Genomic DNA, 14,162 nt, shown 5'->3' with positions numbered 1-14,162 from the left:
GTATTGTATAAGAGGGTTGAGACGTTACGTTTTCTATCTGTTATAAAGGGTTACGTCACACTGTTATGAAGGGTTAAGTCCCATTAGTATTGTATAAGAGAGTTGAGACGTTACGTTTTCTATCTGTTATAAAGGGTTAAGTCACACTGTTATAAAGGGTTAAGTCACATTAGTATTGTATAAGAGGGTTGAGACATAGTGTTATCCAGATAGAACACGTTGTTATAAAGGGTTAAGTCACAGTTATAAAGGGTTAAGTCACATTAGTATTGTATAAGAGAGTTGAGACGTTACGTTTTCTATCTGTTATAAAGGGTTAAGTCACACTGTTATAAAGGGTTACGTCACACTGTTATAAAGGGTTAAGTCACACTGTTATAAAGGGTTAAGTCACATTAGTATTGTATAAGAGGGTTGAGACATAGTGTTATCCAGATAGAACACGTTGTTATAAAGGGTTAAGTCACAGTTATAAAGGGTTAAGTCACATTAGTATTGTATAAGAGAGTTGAGACGTTACGTTTTCTATCTGTTATAAAGGGTTACGTCACACTGTTATAAAGGGTTACGTCACATTAGTATTGTATAAGAGAGTTGACGTTACGTTTTCTATCTGTTATAAAGGGTTACGTCACACTGTTATAAAGGGTTAAGTCACATTAGTATTGTATAAGAGAGTTGAGACGTTACGTTTTCTATCTGTTATAAAGGGTTAAGTCACACTGTTATGAAGGGTTAAGTCACATTAGTATTGTATAAGAGAGTTGACGTTACGTTTTCTATCTGTTATAAAGGGTTAACTCACACTGTTATAAAGGGTTAAGTCACATTAGTATTGTATAAGAGAGTTGAGACGTTACGTTTTCTATCTGTTATAAAGGGTTAAGTCACACAGTTATAAAGGGTTAAGTCACATTAGTATTGTATAAGAGAGTTGAGACGTTACGTTTTCTATCTGTTATAAAGGGTTAAGTCACACAGTTATAAAGGGTTAAGTCACATTAGTATTGTATAAGAGAGTTGAGACGTTACGTTTTCTATCTGTTATAAAGGGTTAAGTCACAGTTATAAAGGGTTAAGTCACATTAGTATTGTATAAGAGAGTTGAGACGTTACGTTTTCTATCTGTTATAAAGGGTTAAGTCACAGTTATAAAGGGTTAAGTCACATTAGTATTGTATAAGAGAGTTGAGACGTTACGTTTTCTATCTGTTATAAAGGGTTAAGTCACATTAGTATTGTATAAGAGAGTTGACGTTACGTTTTCTATCTGTTATAAAGGGTTAAGTCACAGTTATAAAGGGTTAAGTCACATTAGTATTGTATAAGAGAGTTGACGTTACGTTTTCTATCTGTTATAAAGGGTTAAGTCACATTAGTATTGTATAAGAGGGTTGAGACGTTACGTTTTCTATCTGTTATAAAGGGTTAAGTCACATTAGTATTGTATAAGAGAGTTGAGACGTTACGTTTTCTATCTGTTATAAAGGGTTAAGTCACATTAGTATTGTATAAGAGAGTTGACGTTACGTTTTCTATCTGTTATAAAGGGTTAAGTCACATTAGTATTGTATAAGAGAGTTGAGACGTTACGTTTTCTATCTGTTATAAAGGGTTAAGTCACATTAGTATTGTATAAGAGAGTTGAGACGTTACGTTTTCTATCTGTTATAAAGGGTTAAGTCACATTAGTATTGTATAAGAGAGTTGAGACGTTACGTTTTCTATCTGTTATAAAGGGTTAAGTCACATTAGTATTGTATAAGAGAGTTGAGACGTTACGTTTTCTATCTGCTCCTGCAGCAGACTGATAACCTTCCTCTGTCCATCCACCACCTGGGTGTTGAAGTACATCACTATCCTGAGAGACACAGAGAGACAGTATGAAAACACACAACAACGTTCTCCTTTACAGAGATACTGACAGGAATGGAAATGATCAAAGCAACCTGAAGGAACTTAGTTTGTGTCAAATCCCTCAAACTGTCATCCTGCTTACAGGAAGATACCAGAAACAGAGGGTTCTCCATCATGTAGCTGTGAGCCCAGGCTAGTCAGGAAAGGTGTCTGTCTGTCTGTCTGTCTGTCTGTCTGTCTGTCTGTGTCTGTCTGTCTGTGTCTGTCTGTCTGTGTCTGTCTGTCTGTGTCTGTCTGTCTGTCTGTCTGTCTGTCTGTCTGTCTGTGTCTGTCTGTGTCTGTCTGTGTCTGTCTGTCTATGCGTGTGTGTCTGTCTGTCTATGCATGTGTGTGTCTGTCTGTCTATGCATGTGTGTGTCTGTCTGTCTATGCATGTGTGTGTGTCTGTCTGTCTATGCATGCATGCGTCTGTCTGTCTGTCTATGCATGCATGCGTCTGTCTGTCTGTCTATGCATGCGTCTGTCTGTCTGTCTATGCATGCGTCTGTCTGTCTGTCTATGCATGCGTCTGTCTGTCTGTCTGTCTATGCATGCGTCTGTCTGTCTGTCTGTCTGTCTATGCATGCGTCTGTCTGTCTGTCTATGCATGCGTCTGTCTGTCTGTCTGTCTGTCTATGCATGCGTCTGTCTGTCTGTCTGTCTATGCATGCGTCTGTCTGTCTGTCTGTCTATGCATGCGTCTGTCTGTCTGTCTGTCTGTCTGTCTGTCTGTCTGTCTGTCTGTCTGTCTGTCTGTCTGTCTGTCTGTCTGTCTGTCTGTCTGTCTGTCTGTCTGTACACCGGTCTCTCTCTGTGTGTCTGTGTGTGTGTGTGTGTGTGTGTGTGTGTGTGTGCGCACATGTGTGTGTGTGTGTCACTCACAGGAAGATCCCAGCAGCCAGGAACAGAAACAGAGGGTTCTCCACTATGTAGCTGTGAGCCCAGGCTAACCAGGCCAGGTTAGGGTTGTGTGTCTCCAACTCCTTCACCCACAGCTTCCCTGACTGGAACATAGTGGACAGGCTACGGAACGGCCCGCATGACTCAGACGGACGGATACTGGAGGGAGAGGAGGGAGAGGAGGGGAGGGAGAGGAGGGGAGGGAGAGGAGGGGAGAGGAGGGGAGGGAGTGGAGAGGAGGGAGAGAGATTGATATACTATGTTATCTATGTGAGTAATGTATATTGCAGGTATGTGTGTGTTTGAATTTGCTAGTGTGTGTTCAACATCTTCAGTGTGTGTGTTACTGACATCCATCTCTCCTTACCTCCACATGGTGTAGCTGACACAAACAGCAGCCCCCAGGAAGGAAGGGCAGCAGAGGAGAGTGATGAAGATGGTGCTCATCTGACTGGCTCTATAGGGCTTCCTAGGGGACTGGCAGTTCATCATCACACTAGTCTGGTGGGGGGGGGGGGGGGGGGGGAGACATACACACACAGAGAGAGAGAGAGAGAGAGTACTGTCAGGATACGGTCAGAGAAGAGTTTGTGAGTCAAGACAAGGTTAAAGGTCAGTTGACATTCAGTTGTAGTTGGATAGTAATTAGTGTACATAGTGCAGTTAGCAGTATGATCATAGTGATCAGAACAGACGTACCTGCTTCATGTAGAAGAGAAGCAGCAGTTTGATGATCTGTACAGCAGGAAGCAGAGGAGTGAACAACACCCCCAACCTAAACAACACAGATACAACATCACTACAACACAGATACAACATCACTACAACACAGATACAACATCACTACAACCTCCACAACACAGATACAACATCACTACAACCTCCACAACACAGATACATCACCCCAACCTCTACAACCCAGATACAACATCACCCCAACCTCCACAACCCAGATACAACATCACCCCAACCTCCACAACCCAGATACAACATCACTACAACCTCCACAACCCAGATACAACATCACCACAACCTCCACAACCCAGATACAACATCACCCCAACCTCCACAACACAGATACAACATCACCCCAACCTCCACAACACAGATACAACATCACCCCAACCTCCGCAACCCAGATACAACATCACCCCAACCTCCGCAACCCAGATACAACATCACCCCAACCTCCGCAACCCAGATACAACATCACCCCAACCTCCACAACCCAGATACAACATCACCCCAACCTCCACAACCCAGATACAACATCACCCCAACCTCCACAACCCAGATACAACATCACTACAACCTAAACAACACAGATACAACATCACCCCAACCTCCACAACACAGATACAACATCACCCAACCTCCACAACACAGATAATTCACTACAACCTCCACAACACAGATACAACATCACTACAACCTCCACAACACAGATACAACATCACTACAACCTCCACAACACAGATACAACATCACTACAACCTCCACAACACAGATACAACATCACTACAACCTCCACAACACAGATACAACATCACTACAACCTCCACAACACAGATACCACATCACTACAACCTCCACAACACAGATACCACATCACTACAACCTCCACAACACAGATACAACATCACCCCAACCTCCACAACACAGATACAACATCACCCAACCTCCACAACATCACCCCAACCTCCACAACCCAGATACAACATCACTACAACCTAAACACAGATACAACATCACCCCAACCTAAACAACACAGATACATCACCCAACCTCCACAACATCACCCAACCTCCACAACAACAGACATGATACAACACACTACAAACTCCACAACACAGATACAACATCACCCCAACCTCCACAACAGATACATCACCCCAACCTCCACAACACAGATACAACATCACCCCAACCTCCACAACACAGACATGATACATGGTGCAGGGTTGAGGCTAGGTGCAGGGTAGAGGCTAGGTGCAGGGTTGAGGCTAGGTACAGGGTTGAGGCTAGGTGCAGGGTTGAGGCTAGGTGCAGGGTCGAGGGCAGGTGCAGGGTCGAGGGCAGGTGCAGGGTCGAGGCTAGGTGCAGGGCCGAGGCTAGGTGCAGGGTCGAGGGCAGGTGCAGGGTTGAGGCTAGGTGCAGGGTAGAGGCTAGGTGCAGGGTTGAGGCTAGGTGCAGGGTTGAGGCTAGGTGCAGGGTAGAGGCTAGGTGCAGGGTAGAGGCTAGGTGCAGGGTTGAGGCTAGGTGCAGGGTTGAGGCTAGGTGCAGGGTAGAGGCTAGGTGCAGGGTCGAGGCTAGGTGCAGGGTCGAGGCTAGGTGCAGGGTCGAGGCTAGGTGCAGGGTCGAGGCTAGGTGCAGGGTTGAGGCTAGGTGCAGGGTTGAGGCTAGGTGCAGGGTTGAGGCTAGGTACAGGGTTGAGGCTAGGTGCAGGGTAGAGGCTAGGTGCAGGGTTGAGGTGCAGGGTAGAGGCTAGGTGCAGGGCCGAGGCTAGGTGCAGGGCCGAGGCTAGGTGCAGGGTAGAGGCTAGGTGCAGGGTTGAGGTGCAGGGTTGAGGCTAGGTACAGGGTTGAGGCTAGGTGCAGGGTAGAGGCTAGGTGCAGGGTTGAGGTGCAGGGTTGAGGCTAGGTGCAGGGTTGAGGCTAGGTGCAGGGCCGAGGCTAGGTGCAGGGCCGAGGCTAGGTGCAGGGTTGAGGCTAGGTGCAGGGTTGAGGCTAGGTGCAGGGTTGAGGCTAGGTGCAGGGTTGAGGGCTAGGTGCAGGGTTGAGGCTAGGTACAGGGTTGAGGCTAGGTACAGGGTTGAGGCTAGGTGCAGGGTTGAGGTCTAGGTGCAGGGCCGAGGCTAGGTGCAGGGTTGAGGCTAGGTGCAGGGTTGAGGTCTAGGTGCAGGGCCGAGGCTAGGTGCAGGGTTGAGGCTAGGTGCAGGGTTGAGGCTAGGTGCAGGGTTGAGGCTAGGTGCAGGGTTGAGGCTAGGTGCAGGGTTGAGGCTAGGTGCAGGGTTGAGGCTAGGTGCAGGGTTGAGGCTAGGTGCAGGGTAGAGGCTAGGTGCAGGGTTGAGGCTAGGTGCAGGGCCGAGGCTAGGTGCAGGGTTGAGGCTAGGTGCAGGGTTGAGGCTAGGTGCAGGGCCGAGGCTAGGTGCAGGGTTGAGGCTAGGTGCAGGGTAGAGGCTAGGTGCAGGGTAGAGGCTAGGTGCAGGGTTGAGGCTAGGTGCAGGGTTGAGGCTAGGTGCAGGGTTGAGGCTAGGTGCAGGGTTGAGGCTAGGTGCAGGGCCGAGGCTAGGTGCAGGGTTGAGGCTAGGTGCAGGGTAGAGGCTAGGTGCAAGGCCGAGGCTAGGTGCAGGGCCGAGGCTAGGTGCAGGGCCGAGGCTAGGTGCAGGGCCGAGGCTAGGTGCAGGGTAGAGGCTAGGTGCAGGGTAGAGGCTAGGTGCAGGGCCGAGGCTAGGTGCAGGGCCGAGGCTAGGTGCAGGGCCGAGGTTAGAGTTCATACCAGGCCAGTGTCTGTCCGTAGATGAGTTCCAACACGTTCCTGGAGATGTCAAACACAGGCTTTCTTTTCCTCTTCAACACCCTCTGAGAAAACAACCTGCAGGAGAGAGAGAAGAAGATGAGGGATAAAGGATTGAGAACGGGAGAGAAAGCAATAGAGACTGTATGACGTGTTGAACGAGTTGCCGAGGTTATGAGCAAGAACATATGAGAGACACAGACAGACAGACAGAGACACAGACAGACAGACAGACAGCCAGCCAGCCAGCCAGCCAGCCAGCCAGCCAGCCAGCCAGCCAGCCAGCCAGCCAGACAGCCCACCTCCAGAGGAACTCTCCAAAGCAGGTGTCCAGTATGGTAAAGATGAAGTCCATGAGGAGGAAACGGTACAGCTCTTGTCCTACAAAACTCTCCCAGCACTGACAACAACACCACAACAAACAACATCAACAACAACAACATCATCAATATCAACGACACCAGTCATAATAGCAGCACAGGATAGAATGGGAATGTTGCTGGAACGGGAATGTTCCTCTCACCTGCAGGCCGATGCTGTGGGGGTCAGAAGCGATCCGGCCCAGCCAATGGAAGCACAGCACTACGAGCACGCTCACTTTCAACATCAGGTTCCTCAAACACACAAATAGTATATCTTTTTTACATGTTTAGCACACACACACACACACACACACACACACTTCTGTCAACTAGCAAGACTCTCTTGATTTCCATAAACTCTCCATTAACTTCATTAAGTCTGTAGGGTGCACTTCCACCCCTCTACCTACAGATGGCGATGTATGTGTGAACGCAGGGGGAGTCATACTCCTCCACACACACACACACACACACACACACACACACACACACACACACGTCTAAATGAAGTTTGTGGACTGCAGTTCCACCCCTCTACCTGCTGATGGCGACGTATGTGTTTACGCTGGGCGAGTCGTACTCCTCCATCCAGGCAGTAGCGTTGAAGAGGCCAGGGAGCAGGAGGTTGATGAGAGACACTACGACCGGCAGGGCTAACAGACTGGCTTCCTTCAGGAGAGGGTCCTTAGTGGGAATACGAGATCTGTACTGGAGGTCCTAGAGAGGGAGGGAGGGAGGGAGGGAGAGAGAGAGGGGAGGGGAGGGGAGGGGAGGGGAGGGGAGGGGAGGGGGAGAGAGGGAGAGAGGGAGAGAGGGAGAGAGGGAGAGAGGGAGAGAGGGAGAGAGGGAGAGAGGGAGAGAGGGAGGGAGGGAGGGAGGGAGGGAGGGAGGGAGGGAGGGAGGGAGGGAGGGAGGGAGGGAGGGAGGGAGGGAGAGAAGGTGAAAGACGAAAGTGGAGGATGAAAGCAATGTACAGCAGCTGAAAACGTGTGTCTCTTACCTTGTGCATGTACTCAGAGAAGTAGTAGAGAGCTAGAACACAGGCCACTGTGCTGCCTATACAGATGAACCACGCCAGAACATGTACTAACACACGTCCTGTTCTCTGACACACAGTCTTCTGGACATGCTTACGATTAGTCTCCTCTAACAACTCCTACAGAGAGAGAGAGAGAGACAGAGAGAGACAGAGAGACATGGTTACGACTAGTCTCTTTTAACAACTCCTACAGAGAGAGAGAGAGAGCGAGAGAGAGAGAGACATGGTTACGACTAGTCTCTTTTAACAACTCCTACAGAGAGAGAGCGAGAGAGAGAGAGACATGGTTACGACTAGTCTCCTTTAACAACTCCTACAGAGAGAGAGAGAGAGAGCGAGAGAGAGAGAGACATGGTTACGACTAGTCTCCTTTAACAACTCCTACAGAGAGAGAGAGAGAGAGCGAGAGAGAGAGAGACATGGTTACGACTAGTCTCCTCTAACAACTCCTACATAAGGAGGGAGGGGGAGAGGTGATTGTGATTAAGTACGAGAATGAGCTTTTCCTCAAGTGTGTGATGGGTGTGTGTGTGTGTGTGTGTGTGTGTGTGTGTGTGTGTGTGTCCCTACCCTGAGTTGAGTGCAGATGTTTTCAGACCGGAGTTTGACGGAGGTCTTCTTGATGACTTTAAAGTCCCAGGAACAGAACACCTTCATCGCCAGGATACCATGTGACTTGTCTATACGGAAGCTCTGACCAAACGACTTGGACATGCTGGGGGGACGACACACACACACACACACACACACACACACACACACACACACACACACCTTACTTTGTGAACTGTTACTACTGTAAGTGGTGTAGTTTAACATATCCTAAATACACTGAGTGAACAAAACATTAGGAACACCTGCTCTTTCCATGACAGACTGACCAGGTGTAAGCTATGATCCCTTATTGATGCCACTTGTTAAATCCACTTCAGTGCAGATGAAGGGGAGGAGACAGGTTACAGAAGGATTTCTAAGTTTTGAGACAATTGAGACATGGATTGTGTATTTGTGTCATTCAGAGGGTGAATGGGCAAGACAAAATATTGAAGTGCCTTTGAACAGTGTATGGTAGTAGGTGCCAGGCACACTGGTTTGAGTATGTCAAGAACTGCAACGCTGCTGGGTTTTTGACGCACAACAGTTTCCCGTGTGTATCAAGAATGGTCCACCACCCAAAGGACATACAGACAACTTGACACAACTGTGGGAAGCATTGGAGTCAACATGGGCCAGCATCCCTGTGGAACGCGTTCAACACCTAATAGAGTCCATACCTGATGAATTGAGGCTGTTTTGAGGGCAAAAGGTGGTGCAGCTCAATATGAGGAAGGTGTTCTTAATGTTTTGTATACTCAGTGTATACTGAAGTAGTTCCCCCCCCCCCCCCCACACACACACACACACACACACACACACACACACACACACACACACACCCCTGATCAAAAAGAGAAAGCAATAGAGATGAGAATGAAGACGAGGGACACGGACACACACCCACCTGTAGACGAGGATGATGCAGGTGATGAAGAAAGCCACTCCTATGGTGAAGAAGTATGCCAGGGGCATGTTGTAGGACAGCTTCACCCCACAGTCTGTTTCCATTGTCCTTCTAGATACAGAGGGACTGGGCTGCTGGTCCATACTGCTACTAGTGACTCTACAGTCCTTATACAGGGTAGAGTTACTATAGTAACCATAGTACATCACTGAGTCTGAGAAATAACCCTGAGGAGAGAGGGAGAGAGAGGGAGAGAGGAGAGGGGGAGAGAGAGGGGGAGAGGGAGAGGAGAGGGAGGGGAGAGAGAGCAAGGGAGGGAGGGAGCGAGGGTTAGGGGGAGGGAGTGAGGGGGAGGGGAGCGAGGGGGAGGGAGCGAGGGGAGAGGGAGGGGGAGAGAGAGAGCGAGGGGGGAGGAGAGGGAGGGTGTTAGAGGGGGTGGTATGTTTGGTATGGGGATCAGTTTGGAGGGGTGTGCTGCCTGGTGCAGTTTGGAGGGGTGTGCTGCCTGGTGCAGTTTGGAGGGGTGTGCTGCCTGGTGCAGTTTGGAGGGGTGTGCTGCCTGGTGCAGTTTGGAGGGGTGTGCTGCCTGGTGCAGTTTGGAGGGGTGTGCTGCCTGGTGCAGTTTGGAGGGGTGTGCTGCCTGGTGCAGTTTGGAGGGGTGTGCTGCCTGGTGCAGTTTGGAGGGGTGTGCTGCCTGGTGCAGTTTGGAGGGGTGTGCTGCCTGGTGCAGTTTGGAGGGGTGTGCTGCCTGGTGCAGTTTGAAGGGGTGTGCTGCCTGGTGCAGCTTGGAGGGGTGTGCTGCCTGGTGCAGTTTGGAGGGGTGTGCTGCCTGGTGCAGTTTGAAGGGGTGTGCTGCCTGGTGCAGTTTGGAGGGGTGTGCTGCCTGGTGCAGTTTGAAGGGGTGTGCTGCCTGGTGCAGTTTGGAGGTATGGGACAGTGTGTTTGGTTCGGGGTGAATGTCTGGTTCTTACCCCTCCAGTGAGCAGCTCCAGCCCAGAGAAGGCTTCGTGTCCCTGGGTTAACGTGGGGGGGTGTACTGCCTGGGGCAGGGCCAGGAACAAACCCGTGACCAGGAACAGGAAGATGTTGAAGAAGAGGAGGGTCTTGACGAACAGGAAGTAAGAGAGGACGCCGGTGCCGAAACGACCGCTCACCCTCTTCAGCGCCACCTGGGGAAGAGGAACAGAGATGGTGAGAAAGAACAGAGAGATACAATGAGAGAGAGAGAGAGAGAGAGAGACAGACAGACAGCCTTACCTGCCACAGCTGTAGGGAGTGGAGGAAGGAGAGACAGCTGTACCAGCTCTGTCTCAGAGCCTGCAGGGGAAGAGAGGGTCAGTGTCAACTACAGTAATGTTTGTGTCCACATTAAAAAGATAATTAGAATTATAGGACACACACATTCTGTTTCCTCATTAACTAAAAATGTCCCATAATAACTTAGTTGCCTCCACAACTGCACCATCTGAGAAACTCTGCTTTGACGTCCCTCCATAATGAGCAGGGCCTAGTCTAAGAGAATGGACTGTATGATTCACCCATAATGAGCAGGGTCTAGTCTAAGAGAATGGACTGTATGATTCACCCATAATGAGCAGGGTCTAGTCTAAGAGAATGGACTGTATGATTCACCCATAATGAGCAGGGTCTAGTCTAAGAGAATGGACTGTATGATTCACCCATAATGAGCAGGGTCTAGTCTAAGAGAATGGACTGTATGATTCACCCATAATGAGCAGGGTCTAGTCTAAGAGAATGGACTGTATGATTCACCCATAATGAGCAGGGTCTAGTCTAAGAGAATGGACTGTATGATTCACCCATAATGAGCAGGGTCTAGTCTAAGAGAATGGACTGTATGATTCACCCATAATGAGCAGGGCCTAGTCTAAGAGAATGGACCGTATGATTCACCCATAATGAGCAGGGTCTAGTCTAAGAGAATGGACCGTATGATTCACCCATAATGAGCAGGGCCTAGTCTAAGAGAATGGACCGTATGATTCACCCATAATGAGCAGGGTCTAGTCTAAGAGAATGGACTGTATGATTCACCCATAATGAGCAGGGTCTAGTCTAAGAGAATGGACTGTATGATTCACCCATAATGAGCAGGGTCTAGTCTAAGAGAATGGACTGTATGATTCACCCATAATGAGCAGGGTCTAGTCTAAGAGAATGGACTGTATGATTCACCCATAATGAGCAGGGTCTAGTCTAAGAGAATGGACTGTATGATTCACCCATAATGAGCAGGGCCTAGTCTAAGAGAATGGACCGTATGATTCACCCATAATGAGCAGGGTCTAGTCTAAGAGAATGGACCGTATGATTCACCCATAATGAGCAGGGCCTAGTCTAAGAGAATGGACCGTATGATTCACCCATAATGAGCAGGGTCTAGTCTAAGAGAATGGACTGTATGATTCACCCATAATGAGCAGGGTCTAGTCTAAGAGAATGGACTGTATGATTCACCCATAATGAGCAGGGTCTAGTCTAAGAGAATGGACTGTATGATTCACCCATAATGAGCAGGGTCTAGTCTAAGAGAATGGACTGTATGATTCACCCATAATGAGCAGGGTCTAGTCTAAGAGAATGGACTGTATGATTCACCCATAATGAGCAGGGTCTAGTCTAAGAGAATGGACTGTATGATTCACCCATAATGAGCAGGGTCTAGTCTAAGAGAATGGACTGTATGATTCACCCATAATGAGCAGGGTCTAGTCTAAGAGAATGGACTGTATGATTCACCCATAATGAGCAGGGTCTAGTCTAAGAGAATGGACTGTATGATTCACCCATAATGAGCAGGGTCTAGTCTAAGAGAATGGACCGTATGATTCACCCATAATGAGCAGGGCCTAGTCTAAGAGAATGGACTGTATGATTCACCCATAATGAGCAGGGTCTAGTCTAAGAGAATGGACCGTATGATTCACCCATAATGAGCAGGGTCTAGTCTAAGAGAATGGACCGTATGATTCACCCATAATGAGCAGGGTCTAGTTTAAGAGAATGGACTGTATGATTCACCCATAATGAGCAGGGTCTAGTCTAAGAGAATGGACTGTATGATTCACCCATAATGAGCAGAGTCTAAGAGAATGGACCGTATGATTCACCCATAATGAGCAGAGTCTAAGAGAATGGACCGTATGATTCACCCATAATGAGCAGGGTCTAGTCTAAGAGAATGGACTGTATGATTCACCCATAATGAGCAGGGTCTAGTCTAAGAGAATGGACTGTATGATTCACCCATAATGAGCAGGGTCTAGTCTAAGAGAATGGACTGTATGATTCACCCATAATGAGCAGGGCCTAGTCTAAGAGAATGGACCGTATGATTCACCCATAATGAGCAGGGCCTAGTCTAAGAGAATGGACCGTATGATTCACCCATAATGAGCAGGGCCTAGTCTAAGAGAATGGACCGTATGATTCACCCATAATGAGCAGGGCCTAGTCTAAGAGAATGGACTGTATGATTCACCCATAATGAGCAGGGTCTAGTCTAAGAGAATGGACCGTATGATTCACCCATAATGAGCAGGGCCTAGTCTAAGAGAATGGACCGTATGATTCACCCATAATGAGCAGGGTCTAGTCTAAGAGAATGGACCGTATGATTCACCCATAATGAGCAGGGCCTAGTCTAAGAGAATGGACCGTATGATTCACCCATAATGAGCAGGGCCTAGTCTAAGAGAATGGACTGTATGATTCACCCATAATGAGCAGGGCCTAGTCTAAGAGAATGGACCGTATGATTCACCCATAATGAGCAGGGCCTAGTCTAAGAGAATGGACCGTATGATTCACCCATAATGAGCAGGGTCTAGTCTAAGAGAATGGACCGTATGATTCACCCATAATGAGCAGAGTCTAAGAGAATGGACCGTATGATTCACCCATAATGAGCAGGGCCTAGTCTAAGAGAATGGACTGTATGATTCACCCATAATGAGCAGGGTCTAGTCTAAGAGAATGGACTGTATGATTCACCCATAATGAGCAGGGTCTAGTCTAAGAGAATTGACTGTATGATTCACCCATAATGAGCAGGGCCTAGTCTAAGAGAATGGACCGTATAATTCACCCATAATGAGCAGGGCCTAGTCTAAGAGAATGGACCGTATGATTCACCCATAATGAGCAGGGCCTAGTCTAAGAGAATGGACCGTATGATTCACCCATAATGAGCAGGGCCTAGTCTAAGATAATGGACCGTATGATTCACCCATAATGAGCAGGGCCTAGTCTAAGAGAATGGACCGTATGATTCACCCATAATGAGCAGGGCCTAGTCTAAGAGAATGGACCGTATGATTCACCCATAATGAGCAGGGCCTAGTCTAAGAGAATGGACCGTATGATTCACCCATAATGAGCAGGGTCTAGTCTAAGAGAATGGACTGTATGATTCACCCATAATGAGCAGGGTCTAGTCTAAGAGAATGGACTGTATGATTCACCCATAATGAGCAGGGCCTAGTCTAAGAGAATGGACCGTATGATTCACCCATAATGAGCAGGGCCTAGTCTAAGAGAATGGACTGTATGATTCACCCATAATGAGCAGGGTCTAGTCTAAGAGAATGGACTGTATGATTCACCCATAATGAGCAGGGTCTAGTCTAAGAGAATGGACTGTATGATTCACCCATAATGAGCAGGGCCTAGTCTAAGAGAATGGACCGTATGATTCACCCATAATGAGCAGGGTCTAGTCTAAGAGAATGGACCGTATGATTCACCCATAATGAGCAGGGCCTAGTCTAAGAGAATGGACCGTATGATTCACCCATAATGAGCAGGGTCTAGTCTAAGAGAATGGACTGTATGATTCACCCATAATGAGCAGGGTCTAGTCTAAGAGAATGGACTGTATGATTCACCCATAATGAGCAGGGTCTAGTCTAAGAGAATGGACCGTATG

The 14,162-nt window shown here is 48.1% G+C and overlaps 1 protein-coding gene across 3 annotated transcripts in view; it reads right to left on the bottom strand.

Moving 5' to 3' along the window:
* tmc6b (transmembrane channel-like 6b) overlaps nt 1–14,162 on the bottom strand; it is a 41,272-nt gene that overhangs the window by 3,316 nt on the left and 23,794 nt on the right. For all 3 annotated transcript variants that reach the window (XM_071389719.1, XM_071389721.1, XM_071389720.1), the window contains exons 8-20: nt 10,472–10,531; nt 10,186–10,383; nt 9,215–9,441; nt 8,284–8,428; nt 7,675–7,830; nt 7,213–7,391; nt 6,836–6,926; nt 6,615–6,712; nt 6,295–6,390; nt 3,496–3,571; nt 3,164–3,297; nt 2,779–2,955; nt 1,783–1,861 (exon numbers count right to left, since the gene is read on the bottom strand). In XM_071389719.1, the coding sequence (XP_071245820.1) occupies nt 1,783–1,861; nt 2,779–2,955; nt 3,164–3,297; nt 3,496–3,571; nt 6,295–6,390; nt 6,615–6,712; nt 6,836–6,926; nt 7,213–7,391; nt 7,675–7,830; nt 8,284–8,428; nt 9,215–9,441; nt 10,186–10,383; nt 10,472–10,531 (1,716 nt within the window). The remainder of the gene's footprint in view (nt 1–1,782; nt 1,862–2,778; nt 2,956–3,163; nt 3,298–3,495; nt 3,572–6,294; nt 6,391–6,614; nt 6,713–6,835; nt 6,927–7,212; nt 7,392–7,674; nt 7,831–8,283; nt 8,429–9,214; nt 9,442–10,185; nt 10,384–10,471; nt 10,532–14,162) is intronic.

This window comes from Salvelinus alpinus, chromosome 2 (genome assembly GCF_045679555.1).
Source record: "Salvelinus alpinus chromosome 2, SLU_Salpinus.1, whole genome shotgun sequence".
Taxonomy (NCBI): domain Eukaryota; kingdom Metazoa; phylum Chordata; class Actinopteri; order Salmoniformes; family Salmonidae; genus Salvelinus; species Salvelinus alpinus.
The sequence above is the reverse complement of the archived record's forward strand: the minus strand, read 5'-3'. Positions and strand labels throughout refer to the sequence as shown.